Source organism: Typopeltis vanoorti, chromosome 2, assembly GCF_054136105.1.
Source record: "Typopeltis vanoorti isolate ZY-2024b chromosome 2, IOZ_Tvanoo_1.0, whole genome shotgun sequence".
NCBI lineage: Eukaryota > Metazoa > Arthropoda > Arachnida > Uropygi > Thelyphonidae > Typopeltis > Typopeltis vanoorti.
In genome coordinates this window covers 99,299,326-99,327,142 of record NC_143550.1, presented here as the reverse complement: position 1 = coordinate 99,327,142, position 27,817 = coordinate 99,299,326, and the positions used below count along the sequence as shown (strand labels likewise).

The 27,817-nt window shown below is 35.5% G+C and overlaps 1 protein-coding gene across 2 annotated transcripts in view; it reads left to right on the top strand.

Annotated features, from left to right (window-relative positions):
* LOC150109287 (sortilin-like) overlaps nucleotides 1-27,817 on the top strand; it is a 508,125-nt gene that overhangs the window by 41,332 nt on the left and 438,976 nt on the right. For both annotated transcript variants that reach the window (XR_016549652.1, XM_090406996.1), the window contains exon 3: nucleotides 22,430-22,518. Coding sequence is in view for 1 of the 2 variants with exons in the window: in XM_090406996.1 (XP_090263122.1) it covers nucleotides 22,430-22,518 (89 nt within the window). In the remaining variant the exon portion in view is untranslated. The remainder of the gene's footprint in view (nucleotides 1-22,429; nucleotides 22,519-27,817) is intronic.

The following is a 27,817-nucleotide window of genomic DNA, read 5'->3' as shown; positions in this document are numbered from 1 at the left end:
TTCAGATAAAAAATATATTACACCTGGATGGATGCCTAAATGTGCAGAACAGAAAAATAGAACAGTTAGAAGAATAAATATTCTTAAATATGGTGTCCTCTGTCCCTAACCATCGTGAGACTTAACATATGGTCAAAGCAGATTATAAATACTGTAATACTGAGTAGTTATTGTACACTCTGATTTAAACGTAATTTAACATTATCGCATATTTCTATACTTCATTCTACTCTCATTTGGCTCTTCATATATTTAGTAATAAAAATTAATATTCTATCTACAGAGGCTGTAGTAAGAAAGAATATTAATAACTTGATAAGGAATAAAAAATTTCAGAAAGCTAAATATAATCAAAATAAGAAATAATACATAATACATTTCTTTTCTTTTTCATATATGGGAATGACATGAAACACATTTCACAAATTTCCTTGCATAGAATTTTCCCGTGATTAATTTTTCACACAATGAATTGTCTGGACACAGGACAAGAATTTGTATATAGGAACAAGTGGAATAACAGCCCATTTGCTAAAGGGGTGTTCAGCCAAATTGACTAGGCCTTTCACATTTTTGTATAACTCGGGTCTCAGCTCCACAGGAATGGAAGGAATGTATGATAATTCCATTGTACAAGGGTGGTGCAAAAAATGATGTGTCTAACTACTGACCTATCAGTATCTCTGGTATGGTAGTGAAGATTTTAGAGAAGTTGGTAAGAACTCGCATACAGAAATGGGTAGACAAACATGCTATACTCTGCAAGGAGCAACATGGGTTTACTAAAGGAAGGTCATGTTTTAGCAACTTGCTCATTTTATAACAATGTTATGGCCTAGTTTGATAAAGGGAATGGATACACTATGATAATGTTGGATTTTTCTAAGGCATTTGATAGGATACCACACGAAAGGCTGCTGCATAAACTGGAGAATATGGGATTGGAATATAAACTTTTGACTTGGATCAAGGGATGGCTGACAGACAGATATCAAAAAGTGGTATACAGTAGGTGTGAATCTGCCAGATTTAAGGTGACCAGTCATGTACTTCAGGGTTCAGTTTATACGTTAATAACATTAGGCAGGGTCTAACATCGCATGTGCAATTGCTTGCCGATGATGCAAAGATAAGCAGGGCAATCAGGGATGACAACGAAAATGGATGTCAGTTTAATCTTAGTAAGTGTTAGTTAGTTTAATGTTAGTAGTAAGTTATGTGTTTTGGCATGATTAGAATTCCAGAGGCATATTATATTAGTGGGGCTATGCTACAAGAAACTGAGGAGGCAAGGGATCTTGGCGTATTGGTGGATAGAAATATGAAGTTCATAGGTCACATAGCAAAAGTTACAACTACAACTCAGAGAATAATTGCAATATTGAAGCGAACCTTGACATCTAAGAATAAGGAAGTCATTTTGCCTCTTTGTAAGACTTTTCATAAAACCACACCTGGGTTATTGAGTGCAGATTTGTTCTCCTGGGTTCCAAGGGGATAAAGAAGCTGTGGAGAGGGTGCAAAGAAAAGTTACAAAGATTATATCTGGATTATGGGATTTCGATTATGAGGACAGATTGCGAGTATGTGGATTGCAGACTCTGGTTAAGTCTGCAAGGGGGGGGGGTGATACGATAGAGGTCTATAAACTTGAATAGTGTTATAATATCATGTGATGAAATTTTTCATTATATGGAAGGTAAGGAGAGAACACGGGGGGGGGGCATCCATGGAAGTTAAACAGGTAAGAGCTACATTTTTCTCCCATAGAGCAGTGAGTGAATGGAATAGTTTGCCTTTGGGATAATGAGTGCATCTAGTATGAATGAATTTAAGGGAAGGTATGACAGCTGGTTTGGGTGGTTTATAGCCTCCCTGGATGAGTCCTTGACTCCCTGAAGGTTTCAGATAATAATAATAATAAAAGAAAGCACATGATCTTGTATCTTCATATTCAAACATTAACAGTAAAATGGGCACACAAGAGCTCAGTAACTTTCAAAGTGGTACTATTATAGGATGTCACATTTGCAACAATTCATTTCAGGAAATTTCTGAAATTTCATCATCCTATGAGGCTGCCCTGATCAACTGTAAGTGATGTTATTGTGAAATGGAAATGACTTGTCCTTGGTTAAAAACACTCACTACAGAGTTCCAAAATGCCTCTGCAAGCAATGCCAGCAGTACGCCCGTTTTTCAGGAACTTCAGAACATGGGTTTCCATGACCGTGCAGCTACACACACATCAGAAAGGGCAATGTTAGGTGGAGTGGTGTAAAGTGCAGTGATTGGACACTCAAGCTGTGGAAACACTCTCTGGAGTAATGCCTTCACTGTCCCATCTGGTAGTCTAACCGGTTAGTTTCGGTTTGGCAGATGCAAGGAGAATGTTACCTGTTTGAATGTGTTGTGTCAACTGTGGAGTTCGGTGGAGGAGGCCATGTTTTTCATGATTTGGGCAGAGTCCCTTAATTCTAATGACAGGAAATCTTAATGCTATAGCCTATAATGACATTTCAGACAATACTGTGTTTCCAACTTTATGATAACAGTTCAGCGAAGGTCTTTTCTTGTATAAACATGACAGCGGACTTTGTGGACCCCTGTTCAAAAAGCAAAGTCTGTGCAGGAATGGTTTGAGATGGGTGTTGAAAACCTAGACTGATCTCACCCTGTGGGATGAGAACATCTGTGGGATGAATTAGAATGCCGATTGTGAGTCAGGCCAAATCACCTGACACTAGTGGCAGACCTCGCTAATGCTTTTCTAGAAGAATGGAAGGGAATTACCACAGCAATGTACCAAAATTTATTGGAAAACCTTTCAAGAAGATTGAAGGCTGTTATAACCAAGGGTGGATTCATCTTCATGTTAATGCCTTCTATATTAGAATGAGAGTTGGGATGAAATTCCCCTTCATGCGAGGCACCTGTTCGTGATGGAGGGAACCTCCCAGTGATGGTACTGGCTATTTACATTTTTATTCTTTGTTTATTCTTTTCTTCCCAATTTCTTTACACTAGTTTACCTGAGTCTTTTTTTTTAATGTGTATTCCAGACCACCATTACTGAGATCTAATGCCTTTCCACCATTTTTGCTGTGTAGTGCAGTGCAGTACAACCCTGTACATCTGGAAAATGTGATCCTGGTAGTCTTGCATTACTTTGGCTTCGGCAAGGCAGGTAGTCCTGGATGACCTGGCCAGTATCAGTCAGCTATTGGGTTTGCCTTCATGGGTCAAGGATGATGTATTAAGTCTCCTTCCCATCATCTGGGAACAAGGTCAATTCTTGCTGAATAGCCCTGACATTCCACTCCTGACTGCAGTCATTGCTTGCTAGCACATTTGTCATCTGTTTGTAACTCTGTGGTGGGTGAGGAGCTCTGGCACTGAACTCCTGAGAATGAATACCTCATCCTTTTGTTTATCAGGGGGGACCTCAGTAAGTCCCAACCAGTTACAAAAACCATAGAATCAACAACAGAAAGCAAAGTAAGAAACAAGAAATGTTGGAGGCTGTGACAAATGCACCACTGTTCCTAATCATACACTCAATACAATCACTCTTCTTCATCCAGAAAGGTTTGAAAGGGTTGGTAATAACACCAAAAAATGTAACGAAACTTCATTCAGGAGATATCTTTAATGAAGCAACTAACAGCACAGTCAGAAAAATTACTCCAAGGAACATTTGCTGGGGGAAGAGTGATTACAATCACCTCCCCCTCTTCCCCACAAAACTTTAAACTTTGCTAGAGGCATAATATCTAAGTGAGATTTTCTTGATGTTCCCAATTAAGAAATATGCTTTGAACTCAAGGACTGTTGGATTCTGATTATGTAGAGATTAGAGTAATTATTATTTGGTTCAGAATCCAACATGATCTTCCATCACAAAGGCTAGACTTGTAAATATTATTTAATGTAAACAACTTATTTTACAATTTAATATTCATATAACTACTTTAATTTTGTCTAATATCTAATTATTTAATCAAAGATATATATATTAATAGTGATAAGACTGTATTAAATATTATTAAGCTATTTTAATTATTACTATGTTAATATTATAAGAACTTGTATTTGATAATTTAATTGCGCATTATTTGAAATGTAAATATTCTCTATTTATTCCTGTTTGTAAAGTTTAACGTTATGTAATAGCTCAATTTTATTATATTTTGTTTTGTTGTCATGGAAACGTATGTAAGTGAGCGACCACGTTTTGGAACACCACGTGAGGTTTATTGAAAAGAGTTTAGAAAGAAATCACGAGAAGAATTTAGGCGGGAAAAACGGATATAAAAAGCGAGGAACGCTGGAAAAGGGAGAGTATTAGAGATTTATTAGAGAAGGATTGGTATTAGGTTGGAACCGGAGCTTTCGGCATTCGGGAATCACAGTGTGATAATAGCGAGTCGGCAAGTCACTCAAGCAGCTAATAAAGTCTACTAGTCAAGAAGCAGTTAGCTAATAAGTTGTAGAATAACAATTATAGCTATGGAAAATAGCTAAGAGACTATTAAATAGACTAGCGATACTTGAATTGAGATTTAATTTCAGCGCCGACCTTTTAAGGACATACGGAACCTTGAGACAAAGCACGAAGTTACTAAAGAATACTAGAGGCTGTGAAATTGAAGTTTACCATTAGCTATGTTTAGAATTGTAGTGTCTAAAGAATTAATTGAATGCCGGAAGGGTGAACAACTGTGCATATAAAACCTCAAGTTAAAGAATTATTGTGTGTTGCCTTATTTCATGAGTGATCAGTAGTACTTTATGCAACAACGTTTGTTTATGTGTATTGTGACGGATGATTAATTCAGTTATTGCTTAGAAGGATTTATTTAATGAGTGCCGTTTACTGTTTCAAGTGTTTACAGTTGTAAAAAGTGTAAATGTATAAGTTGATGAAGGAAAAAGATTATCGGTAAGAACATTCCAACCATTAATATTCCTATGCTGAGATGTGAGTGTGTTTCATCCTAGAATTTCCTTATGTTAACAGTAACTATTGAGAAGATTAACTAAAGTGTAAATTTAAAAGTGTTTGCTTGTAAGGAGATGTTACTGTGATTTTATTGTATTTGGAACTTAAGGAGCTGTGAGAAGACTATTAGAGATAACAAATTTACCATTGTCTGAGTTTGTATGACAGTATTATCAGAAAGGCTGAAGTGTTTATAATATCTTAATTAGTGATTTGATCTTAAGTGTAAAATTTGTGATTTTAAAATTAAATGTTTGTTTTTGTTAATCAAAAGTTGTATTTTGCTTGAATCTCTTTTACTGCACCATTCATAAAATATTCGAACCAAAGCGGGTAAATTAAGTAAGTCAAATATACTCGGCCAATATATATTTTAAGGAGAAATAGTTGAAAGTTGATTTTTCTTCAATTATTGAATTGATTCAGATATAGAGTGGCGCAGTCTTTAAATATAAATTTTCTCTATATTTGAATTAGAAACCAACTAGCAACTTATTATTTTGTTTAAGAACATCATAGTGACTAACATGTCGGATCCAAAGTACAGATTAAGAAGAAGTAGGATCCAACAAGGACCACTTATGGTTGTCATTCTAGGAGTAACAACCATAAGAGGTCCAACTCTCACTCCAAATTCCTAGTAGAAACATCATCCTTACCTTTTAACAAACCAAAATCACCAACATCTGTCAAAGCAGGATATCTCAACTGTGTAGTACAGCTCTATATCTAAAATCCCTTATGGTGCTTTTAATGTCAGAAATATGGTCAATCTCAAATTGCCTGTCTTGGCTTTGCCATCTGTGTCCAATGTGGCAGAAAAGAACATGAAAATAAGGACTGTAAAAGCAAAACACCAAAATGCAATTTGAGGGAGATTGCTTGGCATTCTCCTGAGCATACTGTTGGAAGGATGAAAAGGAGATACAAAAGTTAAAAACAGGAGCAATGTATCACATATCAGGAAACGAAGAGGCAGAATACGACAACATTAGCAACAACAAATGGCATGCCCTCTTATACTGAGAAGGCAAATGTAGAGAAAGTTATAGTTAAAAGAAAGAAAAAAAGTTAAGAAAGAAAACATTGACAAGGATGTCAAATTATAACAGATTTGTGCACTATCTCCTTTGAGCAAATGAAAGATGGAAATCGTTATGGACTCACTATTGCTCTTCCCCACCCCCGTCCTATTTTTTCCAGGCTTGGGACCAGCATTTGGCTGGGATGTATTCATGACTGTAATCTATATGAGTTCACAGGGCTGGTTTTCCTGTTCTGGGGGGCAAAAAACCCGAGTTTCTATGTGAAAAAATTCCTTCCTCCTTATGAGACCAGCTAATTCATCTTTCGTCGAAAGAAACCAGATAAAGGTTCCTCACATCACTGACGGGAATCGAATCTAGGTCTTTCTGACTATAGGGCTTCATCTATACTGACTGAGCTACGGAAGCTCTAATTTCTGATTTTGCCTGCTAGCCATTGTCATACAGAGTTGGGAGGTTTTTTACTCCCAGAAACTCAGATTTTTCATCCTCCATCGCAAGCAAACTGACCAGAATACACATTTTACAGATGTAATTATATTCTTCTCATGGCTTTAGTTACCTGCTTTATTTCCAAACAACCAATTTTGCCTTTGTTGTTGTTATTATGTAACACATCCAAGGACTAATGTTGATAATGGATTAAGTAGCACTGTCTGTGCTACTTAATCCATTATCAACACACTACATTAATATCCACCATCTACTTCCCACTAATATTTTTGTCTGTAATTAGTGTGTGTTCTCCAGTTGCCTGTATGCAGGAGAAAAAAAATAAAACTGCTACCTTCATATGAGATCAGTTAACTCACCGTCAATTGAAAAACCCCATGTACAGATTTCACTCATTGTGATGAGAATTGAACTTAGGTCATTTTTCCAATTGAAAGGATACAATGTTCCATCGTCTTCCAACTGCACTATAGAAACACTTTGCCACTCTTCTAGCCTGTTCTTTGCTGAACAGGCTAGAAGAGTTTATGAGCAGTCCAAAGGATTTCATTTTCCTTCCTTTTTTAATGTGGCTCCTGCTTAATGATGCTACTCATCTATGTCACTCTCTCACCTCGTTTATTATCCTACTCTAGGAAAGCTGTCATATATTGCTTCCATCAGACGTCACCATCACCTGACCATTTCTGGCACACTGTCAATATCAGTATGCTGCACCCATGATGTTTTCAATACCATGGTAATGCTTTAAAGTGTTTTCAAAGTTTGTTGTAATTATCTAGTAAATTAGGAATGTATTCATTTCCTTAACCAAAAACTTAAGATGTTAGGCCACATCCCAGGTTAAGCCTGCATGAATAAATGCATCCCATTCATTGCCATCTCCACTTTTCAAAAAATTTAATTCTTTTTCTTCCTATGACTACTGCACCCAATCTATACAAATCCCAAATCCAGCCAGAATACTTTCTCTCAGGGTGATACACCAGAAATGTCCCTTAAAACTTCTTAATGATATCTGCAGTCATAGACATATGGAAGTAATCTTTACATGGCATCTTGGTAAAACATTTTTGGAGTCCACAATTTTTTAAAATTAAAATGAAAAACAAAATTATTAAAAAATAGAACACTAAAATTTCTCTACACTTTTCAGATTAGATGTTGGCTCATAATGAAAGATGACATGAGTGCAATCAACTAACACTAGTTGGAAACTAGTCCCTTAGAAAATAATATGCTGTATAAGCTGAGCCAGAGAGAGGAGTGATGATGAGTCATTTATCACCTAAAACACATGGAAGAATGAAGCTGATGAGTTACTTAATAACCTGTGGTTTGGCACAGTGTGACTTTTGCACTCCTTGTGTCAATAAGCCTTAAATCAACTTATCCTTTACAAGTGATTACTTCAGAGGGATAATCCTGTGTACAGCATCAAGCAAAGAAAACTTGGGCTGTTTTCTTGATTTGGTTTGGTTCTTTGTAATTTGTTCCAAATAAACTTCTTCTTCCTCTCATGATTTTGGGCCAAGTGGCCTGTTCTGGTCTCACAATATCAATTTTTTTGGTCTTCCAATTTCAATTTTTCTTTTTCCATTTTTTAAATATCCATATAGTATTTTGGCAGTTGTTATTGTCCATTCGATTCAGATATTCTAACCATGTTTGTTTATATTTATTTATATAATAGTTAATTTGTTTTGTATTCAGGGATTGTAAAATTTCTTCATTTGTTTTATGGTCCTACTTGGTATAGTATGCCCACGCTTTAGAGATCTTCATTTGGAGACTTGCCAATAATAGTCGATTCATGCTGAAGAGAAGAAAGAAATGAAGGACATACGAATTGGTTGCCAACATGTGAAATCACGTACTTTATAGATAAAATTTTCCAACTGTTATACAAGCAACATAGTTAACTACAATGATCATAAAACAGAAGTTAATTTTCCGATGTGGAATAATAAACAACTCATCCCACAATACGGATTGATTACCCTATTATCGGAATGGATTCTCCTTCTTGACATGCGCAGAAGTGTTTAAGGGTCTCGAATCTGTGGGCGTACTATATATCCAGTTGTTTTCTCAAAAAAATTTCATTTTTGCTGTTTGAATCTGTTTCTTATTTTTTTTTATAGATCATGTTTCACTTCCATATAATATAGTTGGTTTAGACAGAATGTTTATATAGTCTGATTCTGGTATGTTTTTATAAGAAATGGTTTAAATGTATTGTTTATTATGCCATTTACGTTAACAAAATTTGATATTTTAATGTCTATATCTTTTTCATCTTCATATGATAAGTCACATCTCAAGTATTTGAAAATTATATTCACTTGTTCTGTTATTTTATTATCTATCACTATTTAACTTATTACTTACTTACTTAATCCTCTTCACTCCACCTGGGGGCATAGATCTTCTGCCACCATTTTCCACTGGACTCTTGTTTTTTGCTTCTGCTTTTATTTGGTTCCAGTTTTTATTAATATTTGTTATTTCTTTCAGTATTGTTCTTTTCCATGTTTCTCTTGGCCTTCCTCATCTTCTTTTACTCAGTGGGTTCCAATCTAGAGCCTGTTTTACTATTATTTTATCTTCTTTTCTCAACACATGCCCCAACTATCTCCATTTCCTTTCACGTATTGCAACATGGGTTTCTGGTTTGTTCTCTGCCATAGTTCTTTGTTTGATATTTGTTTTGGCCAATATATTCTCTGTATCATTCTTAAACACTTGTTTAGGAAGACCTGGACATTGTTAACTATCTTTTTGTTTAGCATCCACATTTCTGATCCATACATTAGTATTGCCTTTACATTTGAGTTAAATATTCTCATTTTAGTTTTTATAGACAAATTCTTGTTTTTTTCAAATATTTCTAAGTTGGTTGAAAGTTGAGTAAGCCAACTGTTTCCTTCTATTTATATCTTCAGTAATTCCTCCTTTTATTGATACTATTGAACCAAAGTATATAAACTGTTCTACTTCTTTAAGCGTTGTTTCTTCTGTTGTTATTTGTTTATTTTGCTTTGCATTTATTTTCATCAACATTGTTTTATTTTTACTTATCCTAAGACCAACTTTTTTTGGCTATTTCTACAAGTGTTGTTGTTTTTTTGTTCTATATGTTGATGCTTCTGTGAAAGTAAGCAGATATCATCTGCAAAATCTAGATCGTGGAGTTGGTTTAGAAGTAACCATTGTAATCCTGTATTTCCATGAGGTACTTTTCTCATCACCCAGTCTATAACAATTAAAAACATAGTAGGGGAGAGTATACAACCTTGCCTTACTCCTGTCTTTGTTTTAAATGATTCTGAGAGAGTATTTTCATGAATATGAGAATTGTAGAGAAATTTCTCTACTCAGTGGCCCAGGTAAGATTTATGCAAACATACTTGTAGAAGAGGCTGAGAAAAATTGTGCAATAGAAACTTGCAAAAGAACATGCTATATTCAGGCCAAATAGAGTGTAAATTACACCGATTATTAAATCTGCAAATTTAGACAGATTTTTAAATCTGTCTAAATATGCTGTGGAGAAGTGTATTAGGTTTTTATATTCTGTGAAAGGTATCCAATGCATGGTCATCTAGCTTGACTGACAGTAGTTGTGATAGTGAATGTCTTTGTGTTCTCCTTTTGTTAAACTTCTGAAGATTTGAGAAACATTAATTCTTAGATCTCTTGCCCAACAGAAAGGCTAGGCACAGCACCCATAATTAATTGCAATAGTACTAATTGCATGATTTACTCATTGCAATTATGAAAAGGACACTGACCTGCAGAGATAAAAGTGTTATCATTCCGTTGTATAAGTCTCTGATCAGACCACACTTAGACTATTGTTCTCAGATTTGGTCCCCAGGATTTGAAGGGGATAAATTAACTGTGGAAAGGGTACAAAGATGGTTTCACGACTGTACAATTTTGGTTATGAGGATCGGCTGAGGGGATGTGGACTGCAGAGTTTGGTGGATAGAAGAAGGAGAGGTGATATGATTGAGACTTTTAAACTGTTGAGAGGTGGTTACAGGGTTGACACTGGGGAATTCTTTCGCTTGGTTGAACAGCGGGAAGGAGTGATGACAAGAGGACATCCCTGGAAGTTACGAAAGGAAACTGTGAGCAAGAGGGTGAGGAGTGGTTTCTTTGCATGGAGGGTGGTTGAACTGTGGAATGCATTGCCTGATGGAGTGGTGAGAGTGAGAACGGTCAATGAGTTTAAGGAGTGGTATGATAGACTTTGTGTTTCTTAGGGGGGGGGGAGACCAACCCTTGATGAGTCTTGACAGACTTTATGTTCTTAGGAAGGGCCTCCCACGATGAGTCTTTTGACTCCATGGAGGCCTGAATAATAATAATAATATTTCTGTGCTTCTTTTTTGTAATCTAATCACTGTTTCTCCTCTTGTTCCAAATATCTATTTTGACCAAATAATTGAAATGAAACTTGCCATAATGATTGCTTTCATTCTAACTCTAAACAGATCTCCTTGGCCACTATATCCAAGCCTTGCTTCTCTGACAAGTGCATGAAAGCACTTCAAGACAAAAAGTCATATCTTAAATATAGGCTTATATTACTTTAACTTTGCACTCAGTCTAAGCTACAGCCTGCAGCAACATCTGTTAAAATACCAAATCAGACTTTAAAAGGTCTGTAATGTCCTTTCAGTTTGGTTATTCACAGTAAGGATGCTGATTGTTAGTCTGAATAGCAGTAACCCATTGTATATTACCTATTCAAGCTGTCATTACTCATCTGACATCTACCCACCAGCAGCATCAAAACAAGTCTGTATCAGTCTCTTTGAGACTCATGTGGTTGCTTTTTATATTTCCAGAGCATTTGTGATATTTGGCATAGAATTCTCCTTACCAAGTTACTATTGTATATTCTGCTTTCTGCCCTTTGTTATTAGGTTGCCAAATTTCTCTAGTTATGCAGCAGTGTAAGTCTTGATGATGTTTTATCAAGACAAGCAGGTGATGGTATTAAGGCAGGTGATGTGATCTCTATATTCAAGTAACAAAGTCATGAAGAAACTTCACATGTAAACTTTATTTGCTTAAACTTGGATAAATGATTAAAGCAAGAATACAATTTCGTGGCATCTTTATTTATAGTTTAACCAATTTAATAATAATTTAATTTAATTTAATAATAAGGTGATACACCTTTTACTACTTATATATCGAAAATGTATGATTTCTGCATTACTTCTGTCTTAGTATTTTTTCTGGATCAGGCTCCCACTATTTATTAATGCTTGTCATTGGATTTGCTTGTTTCCTGGAAAGTAGAGAGCTCTTCTCAGTGGCAGGTTTTTGCCTGTTATTACTGGGTGGAACCACTACTGAGTTTCCTGTCCTGGAATGATTCAGATCAGGAGTAATGAGTTTAACAGTGATCCTTTAGGGTTCACTCAGTGAGGTTCAGAGTGATCTTGTAGATCACTCAGATTTTAGAGTTTTCGGAGATGTTCTCCTGCACTTAAACATACCTCAATAAAGGTTGAAGCTGGTCTAAGTAGTGACCCTTCCAATAATGTTTCCATTTATACACACTTAAAAGGATGTGTGTGTTTTGCATTATGGGATACTAAGGCAGGTGATGTGAAGACATTAGCCTCTATATACAAGTAGCCTAGTGGTGAACATGTGCAAGCTTTGTTTGCTTACACTTGGCATCTTTAATTTATAGTTTAACCAAGTGAAAACTCTCGACGATCATTAATCTGTGTGTAGCATAGCATTAACACATTTACCCTGGACTATGTTTTGCCCTTGTTGAGCATCTGGTGGCAAATTGGTTGACTTTTTTAACATGTCAATTCTACTTTGGGTGGACAGGCACATTTATACACATTCAACAATAATATATATGACATGCCAATGTTTTTTTTTTCTTTTTCTTCAGAATTTTTGTGTAAAACTAATATTGTGAACTGTCTTCATGGTGTACCAACAACTTTAGAAATTTAAAAATGAAAACAATCATTCAGTGAATTGTACAACCAGAAAGTCTGACGTAATTTAGGTTTCTCTAGAAAGTTCATGTAATGTATATTATTTCTGGGAAAACTCCCATGTTACTCCTCATTATAAACTATTATAATTACAGCTATTTTGCCTGCTTCAGTTTAGGAGTACCCCTGTTTAAATGTCATTGGCTATTTACTCATGGGTTCTTAGGGCATTATGAGTGTAGATGTACTAAAAAGTATATGTAGCTTAAGGAATAGAAAATTGCACATACCTTTTTCTGGGTGTTGTGGCTTTTCCTCTGTCTGCGATGTCGAGAACTGCAGAGTGTGTGTGTGTGGGGGGGGGTAGGCAGTTTGGTAGAATAAGTTAGAAAAACCCGGGTTTTTTTTTTTTTCCATAATATATAGAAACATATACTTTTATATAGGGTGGGGAAAAAGTGAAAGGGTTAATTTTTTAAAATATTAACCCTTAAAATAGGGAGGGGTTTCCCCCTCCCTATTTTAAGGGAAAAAGTGAAAGGGTTAATTTTTTAAAATATTAACCCTTAAAATAGGGAGGGGTTTCCCCCTCCCTATTTTAAAAAATTAACCCTTTCACTTTTTCCCCACCCTATATAAAAGTATATGTTTCTATATATTACGGAAAAAAAAAAACCCGGGTTTTTCTAACTTATTCTACCAAACTGCCTACCCCCCCCACACACACACACTCTGCAGTTCTCGACATCGCAGACAGAGGAAAAGCCACAACACCCAGAAAAAGGTATGTGCAATTTTCTATTCCTTAAGCTACATATACTTTTTAGTACATCTACACTCATAATGCCCTAAGAACCCATGAGTAAATAGCCAATGACATTTAAACAGGGGTACTCCTAAACTGAAGCAGGCAAAATAGCTGTAATTATAATAGTTCATGTAATGATTTGTTGCAACTTGCTTCATAAGTAGGTATCAGATGACACAATTGGTGTCATACCCAGCATGAACTTATTAATAGTAATGTACACTAATTGCAATGCTGAAGAGAATTCTGATATAGTACCTTTATAAATATAGTACCTTTATAAATATTTGAATGAAATATTTGTTAAAATTGGGCTTTTTGCAAATTCTGCCTATAAAATTTTTACAACTTTTTATACGATTTTATTTACTAATACCTATAAATGTATATTAGTATTATGTTTGGTCATGCAATAATTGCATTTCCTCTCCCTAGTTTGACAATTAATTTATCTCCTTGTCAAACACTTGACTTTATTCATCATCATCATCATCATCATCATCAAATTCCTGCTATGTACCCTCAAGGGGTGTACAGGATATGACAGTACTACATGAAAAAATTACAACATTACTAACTTCCTATCTACAATTTTCCTCCAAATCAGTCTGTTACTTGTCAAGACTCCAACATTATCAGATCTTATATTTCTATCGTCTAAGGCACTTTGTACCGTATCAATCCACCTATATCTTGGTCTTCCTCTGGGTCGTTTTCCTGCCAACCTGGCAGAGAACACTTGTTTTGCTAATCTTTCCTCTCCCATTCTATTTAAGTGACCATACCATCTGAGATTAGCTCTGCTAACGCATTCCTGGATGCTGACAATGTCAAGTTCTTTCCTAATATCCTCATTTTTAATATGATATTGCCATTGATGCCATCTGTTCACGCCTCTTATCTTTCTCAGGACTCTCATATCTGCGGTCTCTAGTCTTTGGTCAAGTGTTTTACTTCTGACCCAGCTCTCAGATCCATAAGTTAAAATTGGTTTGAACACAGTCTTGTATACAGCTAATTTAGTGTTCCGACTAATTTCTTTCTTATTCCATATGAATTTATTCAATTGACTTCCCACGATACCAGCTTTGCTGATTCTGTTGTCTATTTCTATATTTATTTTACCATCTTCAGTAAAAATTGTGCCTAAGTAGCTGTAATGTTTTACTTGTTCCACAGGTTCTCCATTCACAACACAGTTGACATTTTCAATGATTCTGCCTATTTTCATTGTCTTTGTCTTTTTATTGCTGACCTTCATACCATATCTATTACAACAGCTATTCAATTTAGTCAGAGAATCTTGCAGACTTGTAGCGGATTTATTTAGAAGTATAACATCATCCGCATAAAGCAAAGAGCTGACATTAACATCTCCAATTTTGATATCAGGTTTAATACCACATTCCTTCATAATGTGATCCATTAACAGAGGGGATAATGTACATCCTTGTCTCACACCAGATTTAACATTAAACCATCTTCCTGTACTTCCTTCAATTCTAACTGCTGACTCACAACTCAAATAAAGACTAAGTATTGCTTGATATAATGCCCCATTGACACCATATAACTGCAGCATATTGAATAGCTTCTCTCTTGGCACCTTGTCATATGCCTTTTCCAAATCGACAAAACTTAAATACAGATCTTTGTTATATTCCCATGCTTTCTCGACTATTTGTCGTAAAGTGAAGATCTGATCCTGACAGCCTCTATTTGGCCTGAATCCAGCTTGTTCTTCACCAAGCTTTTCTTCCACAATTCTTCTCAACCGTTTCTCAAGTATACTTGCATAGATCTTGCCAGGAACACTCAGTAGGGAAATACCTCTGTAATTCTCACATTCAGTTTTATTTCCCTTTTTATATATGGGTACTATGAGAGCTCTACTCCAATCATCGGGAATTCGTCCCTCTGTCCAGGCTTTCTGAACTATGCAGTGCAGCCACTGTAAGACTCTTATACCACCATACTTCAGCATTTCTGGTCGAATATCATCTACTCCTGCTGCCTTTCCACATTTCAAGCCTTTGATGGCTTTTTCTACTTCAAGTATGGATATGTATTCCTGACTGCATGCCTGGTCAGTGTTTTTTATCACTGTGCTGTCATCACTGCTTGTTTCATTTAGCAGTTTTTCAAAGTAATTACTCCATACTTCAAGGATATCTTTTTCTCCTGTTTTCATTTCACCTTTATCATCTCTAATTCCTTTTACAGCACTCTTTCCTCCATTCCTAAGCTTCTTCAACAACCTCCAGAATATTTTGCCACCTTCTTGATATTTATTTTCTATATTCTCGCCAAAGTCCTCCCATGACTTTTGTTTAGCTAGTTTTACACACTGTTTAGCTTTCTTACATTTGTCTCTGTATTCTGTAAGAGTAAAAGCTGACTTATTTGCCAGGAACTTTTGATATGCTTTCTTCTTTTCCTTCACTGCCTCTTTAACTTCCTGTGTTCACCAGGGAGTTCTGATTTTTTTATCCTTGCACACAACCTCACCACATGCCTCTCTGGCAGAATCAATCAATGTTTCCTTCAGAGTTTGCCACTGAATCTCCAAGGTTTGATTCCTGTTCTCAAACTCTTTCATTTTCTTTTCAATAATATTTCTGTATTTTAGTCTACAGTTCACATCTGAGAGCTGCTCAACTTTTATTCGCTTTAAAACTTTCTTACATGTTATTCTTTTCAATATGAAATTCATTTTTATCCTGCTCAAGACTAAATAGTGATCACTTCCAATTTCAAATCCTCTGTACACTCTGGTGTCCTGCACCAGGGAGAAAACATCACTATCAACAATAACATAGTCAATGAGACTTTTCTTATTCCTAGCCTCTTCTCTCCATGTGAATTTGTGCACATTTTTATGTTGGAACATGGTGTTAGTAATAACCAGTCCATGTCCTGAGCAGAAATCCAACAGGTATTTGCCATTATTATTAGCTTTGCTCTTTTCTCCAAATTTTCCCAAAATATTTTTGTATGTCTCACAATCATTTCCTACTCTGCTATTTAGATCCCCAACAAGGACCAACTTTTCCTTTTTCATTGTGTCAGTTGCTTTTTCTAAAGCCTCAAAAAATTCCTCCACTTCTACCTTGGTAGAACCTTCTGTGCGACCATAGGCACAAATAAGTCTCATTGTCCAGTTCCCCATTCTCATATTTGCCCACATTACTCTACTTGAGACTGACTGCCATTCAAGAAGATTAGCCTCGTATTTTGTGTTGAATACTATGGCTACTCCTCCTTTTCCTTGATTGTCATTGCCTGAATATAACATTTATTCTGAATATGACTGAATTGCCTGAATATGACTTTATTCATCATATGTTGTAATCTGCTAAAGTGTGAAGGCAGAGCTATCTGTATGTGAAAATAAATTGCATGAATATTCTTGACTAAGAATATTCCCTGAGGCTCTTTTCATATTCCATTCTTTGTAAGGAAATGCCTGTCATATCTATGTACATTGAATTGACTATTGTATATATGTTCTAGACTCAATATGACTATTTGAAACTCATATAAATGGTTTAATAGATATCATTGAATATATGTCTCTAAAGACTTTTGTCAGTTCTGTAAGGCTAGTGATATTACAGATTAGTTTAAGAAATTTTAAGTACAGGGTGGCCATAAAATAACTTTCCCTCTTTGGAGGCATCTGTAGCTAAAACCGATAAACGGAATCAGACCAAATTTTCTATTGAGACTTTTGAAGGCATGGGGAGACGATTTCTGCGAAAAAAATATTTAGTACCAGAAGTCGCCGATAGGGGAAATTTTGGCACTGGCGGAGCCAAAAACAAGCAGATAATTACATTAAAGACAAATAAAATGGAATAATAACATTTCGACGGTGTAAGTGACAGCCACTTCACTCATTCCAGTTGGATATGTGGCACATTACAATGATAATAAGAATAATAATAATTAAATTAAAACAACAATTTGCGAGAGAGACAGAAATTAATGTAGTGATTGAACTCACAGGTAATAACATTTTATTCATCAGAATCAGAATCAGGGTCCCCTGGACCACATACACGATTTTCGATGTGCTGACCTTTCTTGTGTACAACAAATTGAATCCGAGTGACATGCTACAGCTGAGCGTAAGGAGTTGGATTGGATGTTCATAACAGCAAATTTTATGTTCTCTTTAAAGACATACAAGTTGGGAATGCCACCAACATACACAATGGATTTCAAATACCCCCACAGCCAAAAGTCACATGGAGTGATATCTGGGGATCGAGGTGGCCATGCTGTTGGAAAGAACTGACTGATAACCATCTCATTACTGAAATACTGGCGTAAAAGGCGCTGTACTGAACATTCAATGTGTGGCTGTGCTCCATCCTGCATAAAAATTATGGAGTCCAAACATTGTCTTTGCTGCAATGCAGGAATGACAAAATTTTCCAGCATTCATCGATAAATCTCTCCAGTAATGGAGCAGGTTACAGGACCTGTGGGAGTAATACACTCAAAAAAGTATGGTCCTATTATGAAATTAGCTGTGAAGCCAAACCACATGATTACTTTTGGAGAATGTAGTGATACTTGCTGGATTGCTTGGGGATGTTCAAATGCCCAAATTCTGCAGTTGTGAGTGTTGACCGACCCATTCAGATAAAAATGCGCCTCATTACCCCACAATATTTTCCAATTCCAGTCATTGTCGACCTCCAATCGGGCAAGAAACGTTAGCGTGAAGGTTGTGTGCTTATCATAATATGCGGTGGTTAGTGCTTGCACACGACTGAACTTATACAGATAGAAGTGAAGCATTTTCCGTAAGATTTTCCAGCCTGTACAATAAGTCATATCAAGTTTGCTGGATATGGCACGAGCGCTTGGACCAGGACCAGTGCAAGAAGAGACAGTAACAGATGTTATTACTGCAGTGTTAACAGTAATAACATCTGTTACTGTCTCTTCTTGCACTGCTTTCCGTCCTCTGCCAAGTCTAACGTTTAGTGATCCAGTTTCTTCAAACTTCTTAATCATAGCTCTCAGTGCTACAGCTGAAATAGGATCTGTACGCTGGTTATGAAGCCTTCTAAATTCCCAAAGGGCCGCTACGGCATTGCACTGTTTAAGGTAAAACAACTTACCGGTAATAAAGCATGCTTAAGCAAGGTAGGACGCATATTGAGCAAAATTCGTCAATCGTTCGAATAACTGCCTGAATGTTCCCAATCCCTTTTTAAGTGGAATTGGTGGAGCTGCTGTCTCATATGCATAGTAAAATTTGCATAATCTTTTTTACCTGTGTTTACTGCAAATATTTGACTGCTTTCAGCTCTGCCAGTGCCAAAATTTCCCCTATTGGCGATTTTTGATACTAAATCTTTTTTTTTTTGCAGAAATCATCTCCCCATGTCTTCAAAAGTCTCAATATAAAATTTGGTCTCATTCTGTTTATTGGTTTTAGCTACAGATGCCTCCAAAGAGGGGAAAGTTATTTTATGGCCTCCCTGCATTTATAGTGAAAAATTGTGATAGGTGCTGTCAGCTTTCCTAGTATGAGTTAATAATGAATTAGTAATTTGTTAACCCATATTTGTTCATGAAAAATAATTTATTGATATTTTCCTATTTCATTACATTGTAGTTCATCAGTCTTATTTAGATCTTCATTTTTGATTATTTATTTTTGGATTAGTACCCAACTTGTGTCAGTAAAAAAATTAAAAAATTCAGAGGTAATACTAACAAATTACTTCTTAATTTGTATTATTGATATTAGTTCGTAGATATTATTTGATAACAATAACAAATTTTATCTACGAACAGTATTTAAATATTGCATTGTCTATTTTCTATGTCCTTTCTTACCATAATTGTTAAATCACTTTTAGTGTGAAAAAATATATACAGTAGATGCTGCTTATTGTGATCAGTTTGGGACAGTCTCTTTTCGATAACAATAACCAGCTGATAATATTAAGCAAAGGCTATAAAAAATTGCATCATTTATTTCAATTTATTGTTATGAACATAATTTAATTTATTGTCGTGAACAACTTTTTAATAAGCAACAACATAAAATTTATTTAAAAACTTATCTAGTGTTGTCTGTCATGTGTTTGAATATAGTAATTCATGAATAAATTTCTCATACTATAATGCCTTGTGAAATTTGAAATGTGGTGCTATAGGAGAGCTCTGAAAATCCCAACGGACAGAACATGTGACAAATACAATATGAAAATTGAACATACAACAGAATGCAAATATTTAGGCACCTACTTTACTGCAGATGGAAAGCAAGATAAAGAAATAAAAATAAGAACAGCCATAGCTCAAGATGCATTCTGGAAAAATAAAGATCTGTGAGTTTATTGAGTTCTGTGAATATATTGAGACAAAGAAAAGAATAAGAACATTAGTGTGGCCAATTTTCACATATGCAAGTGAGACCTGGATATTCAAGAAGAGAGTATGGCAACAGATAATGGCCTTTGAAATGTGGTGCTATAGGAGAGTTCTGAAAATCCCATAGACAAAACATGTGACAAATGCAGATGTCCTACAGAGAATGAGAACACAGAAATCTTTATTACAGGAAATGATCCAGAGAAAGATGAGATTGGCAGGACATGTACTGAGAGGTTCAGCAAGACAGAGGATACTAACAGTTTTAGAAGGAAAAATTATGGGAAAAAGATCAAGAGGGAAAAAACGAAGGACATGGCTTGAAGATATAAGATCATGGACAGGATCACATGGCTATGCAGAAACAAAAAGGAAAGCCACCAACAGAGAGAACTGGAAAGACATGGTGCAGTACCCTCTCACCGAGGAAGCTACATGAAGAAGAAGAAGAAGTTTGTTGCTCTATGTTGCACACTGCGATGAAGTATTCATACAGCTTCTTGCATCTGGGTGTTGGTTGGAGGAGCTTCTAAAATTTGCTCTTCTATACTTGCGTTGGGTTCACTTTCTTCTACTAGTCTAACACTTTCGCTGCCAACTACGAGTATACTCGTAGTTGGTATATAAGCTTCACAAGCCAACTATGAATATACTTGTATGTCGATTACCGCCGGCTTCGATATTATTCGTACTGACCTTGAAGAAGTGAAAGCGCTTGGCGTGTGGTAACAAACTACGCCCGAGGAGCGTAGCAGTGAACGTGTTAAAGTTTTCATCGGAACCAGCTTGACATATTTCCGACACTGTCATTGTAGCCACCACTTCAATGTTGTCATCAATATCCAACCAATTTTCAAATTCTTCTTTTGACCATCTGGAGTTTTATCAAAAATTTCATTTGTAAGATATTCAAATCCTTTGGAAGGAGTTTCAGTGTTTTAAAAAATCCACCTTTTTGGAAGCAGTTTTCAATAGTCTTCTCTGAGACTTGCTTCCATGGCATTGCTACCAAATATAATATATCAAGAAAGTAAATCTTTTTTGTAATTGCACTTGCATCAGATTGGTCTTTTATATAATCAAGTTCAGCTATAATTCACAAACTTCCCTGCGATAATAAGTTTAAAAGCTCATAATGATGTTCAAATTCAACCTTGTTCACATGGTTGAATTTGAATTCAAAGGCAAGAAGATTACTTTCATGTTCTTTAATGATAAATTGTTTGTGTGTGCAGTGCAGTTGTCTACTAACAAGACAGTTTTTCACTTGAAGATCCCACTTAACTAACCAACTGTTGAAAATGGCATTAGTCATCCAAGGATTTGCACTAAAACAGTAGTCAACAGCCGAACTTTTGACTACTTTTGACACCTTTGAAACTGAGGATTTTTACTTTTTCCAATCACTAGGAGTTCTCGTTTTTCACTTTTCATATTAGCACAACAACGAACCGTCACTTGCTCTTTTTGAAGATTTAAATCCTTTAGTACTTTTATTTCTAAACAAATAAGTATGCTTAGCCATTGCACGAAAATAAAGTCTTGTTTCGTCTGCATTGTAAATATCCTCAGGAGAATATTCATCAATAATTTTTGGCCACTTGGTCTTATCCATGCGTCAGCTGATAAAAAATCAGCACTTTTTTCTTCACCATGCATACACTTACACAGTATTCTCTCAGTTTTTCCGCCTGTTAAATGACCAGTTGCAGTGAATTTTTTTTTCGCCCATTTTTTTTGCAAGTTCTGCTTTTTGACACATCAAAGGCCCATTAATCAAAGCATTCTTTTCATGAACGTTACTAAACCAAATTTTTAATGCTGATTCAAATCGAGTATCCTTACCAGATCAGGCTCTCTTCTGATCCATGTTCTCATTAGTAAGAGATGAAGTTTCAATGTTTGATCTGTTTTTTTTAAGCTGTTACACAAGAATGGTTGTGAAATTTTTAAATGTACAGCCCCACTAATCTGACTAATTTTGGGCAACTTATCATAGCACTCCAAAATTCTTGCTTTTCTTGAAAAGATAAATCTTTACATTTTTTACTTGCTTCTGCCATAATGCTAAGTGCTGTTTTAACTTAAAGTCAAATTCACTTACTGAAAGAAAGCACGAAAATAAATTTGAAAAATCACAATGCGATTGTATTTATACCACCTGCTTGGGAGATTTAAGATTTATGGACAATTAAGATTAAAAATAGATTAACATTACTTCCATAAATGTTATATCTTCTAGGCAAACTGCATTTGCCTAGAAGATATAACATTTATGGAAGAATAAAATTAAAAGAAGATTAACACAGAAGTCAGATTTTGATCAGTGCTTTTGTCAAATTTTCTCTTGATTAAAGAGGAAAAAACCTTGAAGTTCTAAATTCTGAGATGTAAAAGGCTAAATATTCGAGGATTTTGATAACAATAACGGGAACTGTGATTATAATAGATGGATTGTTTTTAATTCATGTTAAATGGTGTGTTTTGGGACCAACTGATTTTGTTAACAATAGCCAATTGATAATATTATCCAATCACAATAAGTGGGTTCTACTGTATTAATATAAACCAACTGTATATGTTATCAAATGTAATGGTTTTCAGATTATTTCTTAAAAAAAACCAATTTTTTTCTTGTAATATATAACTGTATTTTTATCCAAGTAGTGCTTTCTGCTTATACCTGTTTCATATCTAACAAATTTCACATATCTTATTCTTTTTTTTTCTCTTTCAGAATACGTTTGACTTCAGCAATCGCACTCTTCAAATTGTATGGTCTGAAGAAAATAACATTTTACTTTTATCATCTAAATTATATAGGAGGTGAGAATTATGTATTATTTTTAAATGGTGAAATATGAAATTCGTTTGTAAGATACATATCTACAAGAAGTACGAAAATTAACAATACTTAAAATTGAATGGTTTTGGCTGTCGGCTTTCACTATCATTATGATGTGATCTCCATGAGTCAAACCATTTTTGGGTCTTTACTGTCACAAACTATACCATTAATTTTACTTTTTTTTATAATGCATTTTCAGGAAAATCATCATCATAATCAAATTCCTGATATATATATACCCTCAAAGGGTGTACAGGATGTGATAGTACTACATGAAAAATTACATCATTACTAACTTCCCATCTACAATTTTCCTCCAAATCAGTCTATTACCTGTCAAGACTCCAGAATTATCAGATCTTATATTTCTATCGTCTAAGGCGCTTTGTACCATATCAATCCACCTATATCTTGGTCTTCCTCTGGGTCTTTTTCCTGCCAACCTGGCAAAGAACACTTGTTTTGCTAATCTTTCCTCTCCCATCTTGTTTAAGTGACCATACCACCTGAGATTAGCTCTGCTAACGCATTCCTGGATGCTGACAATATCAAGTTCTTTCCTAATATCCTCGTTTTTAATATGATATTGCCATTGATGCCATCTGTTCATGCCCCTAATCTTCTCAGGACTCTCATATCTGCAGTCTCTAGTCTTTGGTCAAGTATTTTGCTTCTGACCCATCTCTCCGATTAATAAGTTAAAATTGGTTTGACCACTGTCTCGTATACAACTAATTTAGTGTTTTGGCTAATTTCTTTCTTATTCCATATAAACTTATTCAGTTGACTTCCTACCATACCAGCTTTGTTAATTCTGTTGTCTATTTCCATATTTAATTTACCATCATCACCTAAAATCATGCCTAAGTAGCTGAAATTTTTTACTTGTTCTATGGGTTCTCCATCCACAATGCAGTTGATATTTTCAATGTTTCTGCCTATTTTCATTGTCTTTGTCTTTTTATTGCTGACCTTCATACCATATCTATTACAACAGTTATTTAATTTAGTCAGGGAATCTTGCAGACTTGTAGCAGATTTATTTAGAAGTATAGCATCATCATCATTGAGGTCTGACCAATGTAGTTTAATCCACATGAACAGGGGATGTTATAGACACCAGCATATTTGAAGAAGGCATGACTGTCTTTCAGAGATCTTAAATGTGCAGATCTCTTTATGGAGAAACTGGAAAATGACATTTTGTCTCAATTAGACCCTAAACCCACAGTGTGGTGGAGGTACATGGATGACATCTTTATGGTATGGAAAAACACTGAAAAAGATCTTTTTGATTTTCTTACCAAAATCAACTCCTTCCATCACAAAATAAATTTCACCTTAGAACTTGAAGGACAAACAATTATTACCATTCCTGGATACTTTAATTAAGAAACAAATGGATAGACATATCAGCCTTGTAGTCTATCGCAAACCAGGTCGATACTTGCACTTCATGTCTTCGCACCACATTTCTCAAAAACTAGGCATCATACATATGTTAAAAAATAGGGCCTCTCACATCACTACGGAAGATAAAGATCTCAAAGAACTATCCCACATATCAAAAACTCTGATAGACAATGGCTACCCCAAAAAATTGATCCATAAGATACCTTTTCTGCAACCCCCTCATACGTTATAAATCCACCATCGCCATTCCTTATTCTGGAACAGTTTCTAAAAAGATTGCTACACTCCTCAAGCCAAATGAAATATGAGTGACTTTTAAACCTTTAAAGACTATTTGCCATTTTTTAAGATCTCTGAAAGATGGTCATGCCTTCTTCAAATATGCCGGTGTCTATAACATCCCGTGTTCATGTGGATTAAATTACATTGGTTAGACCTCAAGAAGTTTGGAAATTAGAAAAAAAGAACACGTAGGAGATGTAAACAACAACAACAGAGAAGACAATTCTGGGTTAGCTCTTCATTTCTCGAGGACAAACCATACCATCGAATGGGACAAAAGCTCCATGCCCTATTTAGAGGAAGATTTCTGCTTCCAAGCAGAAAATTTCTAAACACAACCCGTTCTAAACACAACCTCAATAGAAACCAAGGATTAATTTTTGCTGATATTTGGAAGACCCTCATAAGATCATTAAGCATACCAGAGTTAAATTTCACTGCTAATTACAGAACGTTCCTGCATAACAACAGTTGACATCATACACACTCCGTGCGTTTGATGTATGCGTTCTTCTGCATTTATAAAAAATGTAATTGTATTCGGTCCATTCCTTCATGAGCAGTTTAAGTGTTTAAGTTGTTTTGTATCTCTTTTATTCACCCTGCAGAAGCCAAACAGCTAAGTTGGCAAAACGTGTTTTGCCAACTTAGTTGGCCAATATAAAACCCAGTTTATGTAAATTTTTCCTAATGCCCATAAACATTTATGAACTTCGAATGAATTTCTTTTGGCATTAAACCTTCATTTACAAAGAATTTTATGACTGTATGATACTCGATTTTATCCATTTCAAGGGATACAGACAACACTTTTGCTTCAGACAGCTCTATAAAACAAACTACTTAATAGAATGACTTGCAATTTCAAGTCATTCTATTAGACTTGCAATTACCAAAATTAGAAAAATTTTGGTAATTGTACCAAATTAGAAAAAAAAACATCTTGCCTATAGTGTTGCCATCTATGGTTGAGGCCGAGAACTTTTCAGACCACCCTCATAACGATCCCTCTCTCACAGATGTTTTCAATTTCTGCCTTGTGCCTTTTCTACAAATACTTTCATGGACAGTGCTCTGTTAAATTGGTCATTATTATTCCTCCACTCTCTCCTCCAAAAGCATTAAAACAAGAGCCACTGCTAACCAACTTCACTGCCTCCTCCATCCCATTTACTTCTGTCCTTTGGAACAGTCTCCCCACTCTGCCTTCCCCAAAGATTACAACCTTCAGCTGTTCAAGCAAAATGTGAACAGGCACCTCTTTTCTTCTATTCCTCTTGCCCAAATAAGGCACTAATATGCTATAGGTCTAGTGGCTTTTTGTGTGTGGATCAGATATAAAAAAAAATAATAGAATAAAATGAAAAAAAAATCACCCAACACAAAAACTGGGTGTCATTAACACTAAAAAAAACAGGGCTTTAAAGATTTATTCCAATGAGCAAACACTTAAGCATGACGTAAAGTTATCAGCAATACCTTCCTAAAAATGGCTACAGCAAAAATACTATCAACAAAATTCTTCACAAGACTGTACCTAATAATAATAAAAAAATTAACTGGAATACAAGAAAATTCCAGCCATTCCATGCATTAAATGGATATCAGATAAAATGAAGAGAATACTACAGAAGTACAATCTTAAAACCTCCTGTCAAATTAAAGAACTTATTCAATTCCTCCAAGATCCACTTCCTCCAATGGCCCACCCTGGAGTATACTGTATTCAGCATACCTGTAATTTACCTTATTAAATTAAAATTAAATAACACATTAAATTTTATAGTGATGGTTAATCTGGCCGTTACGATTATGCTCTGAATACTCTTCACAGAATTAAGTGGAAAGGCACCTGTTCATTACATCACATCACACCAAAATGTGGTATGATAACCTTTGATTTAAGAGTTCATTTTAAATTATGGTTATGAAAATAATGCTGGATCTAATATCCACTTATATAATTCTGATTATTAATCTAGGATCTTAGCTTTAACACCTATGCTAAATTATTGACTATGCCACCATTATTGATATATTAAAAAATAGTAATATGAATTTCATCTCTTTGTCACATGTGTGTGTGTGTGTACTCCTGATGATGACCTTAATATGAAGTTCGAAATGTTTGGGAAATTAAAGTATTTATTCTTAACATGGTTGTAGTCTCCATAATTTTATTGAAATGAAAGATTACCTTTATATGTTGCACGTATAAGAACACAGAAGTAATTCTCTTATAGGAAAGATTAAAGTACTTTAATCTTTCCTATAAGGCCTTATCAGCCAACTCTTCTTACTTTATGACCCTTATGCTATTAGAGTACTCGAGGGCCATGGGGTCTTTTCATTTCTGGCCTTACAACTACGCCCTCTCTATAAACCTTACTATATTTCTTCTATAATCTACTCTTTCCCCTTCAATATACCCTATTCCTCCTATGGGTTTAAATTTGGGAGAAGGCTAGTTCAGAAGTAAAACATTGAATATCAATTTAATTTAGCACAGTAATTACAGTTACTGGAGCGTAAGTGTTGTCATAAGCCTGTTGCACAACTCAAGCACATTAAGTTCACCCTTGCAAAAGAAGATCTAGTTCAATGTGACCACAGTTCTCATGGACCAGAAATTACATCCTGTACACAGCATTCTCAACAGCAGATTGTAACATGTCTGAAGGAATGTTCATCACAGTCTGTAATATGTTGTCCTTTAAAGCTGCCAAGTTTGAGACACCATCATGATAGACATTGGCCCTCAGGTAATCCCACAACCAAAAATCACATGGAGTAATATCAGGGGAGTGAGGTGACCATGCAACCAGAAAGAAGTGACTAATCACTTTTTTTCTTCTGTGAAGTGATGCCTTATAAGCTGCTGTACCAGTTGAGCAATGTGGGGAGTTTCTCCATCTTTCATAAAAAATGGTCTTGCCTAGACATCGTTGTTGCTGAAGTCGTGGAATGATGAAACTGTTCAGCATATTGCAGTATTTCAATGCAATAACGGAACAGGTTACCAGTCCTGTTAGAGTGATGTCCTCTAAAAAGAATGGCCCTATTATAAAATCTACCATGCAGCCATACCAAACTATAATTTTTGGTGAATGTAATGGTAGTTCCTGGAGCGGCATGGGTGCGAAATCCCAATTCAACAATTTTGAGTGTTTACTGTTGCATTCAGATAAAAATATGCCTCATCTCTCCACAGAATTTTCCTAGGCCAAGCATTGTTGATATCTAATCTGACAGAACCGTCAGACAAAATGTCACTTGCTTATCACAATCGATGTGTAGCAGCTGTTGCACGTGGCAATCTTGTATGGATAAAATATAATAATTTTGCACAAGACCTTCCATACAATGGAATAAGGCATATCCAATTGTAGGTGCTGCTTCTGCCAGCATCATTTTCGTGTGATTTGTCGACATTCACATTCGCAATTTCTTCAATTATCTATGGCGTACTGGTGTCTGTCTTCTGCCAGGTCAAACTTCCAAAGATCCTGTTTCTTCAAACTGCTGAATCATTGATCTGACTGAGGACCTTTAGGCAAGTTCTGATGGGTTCTAAACTCATGA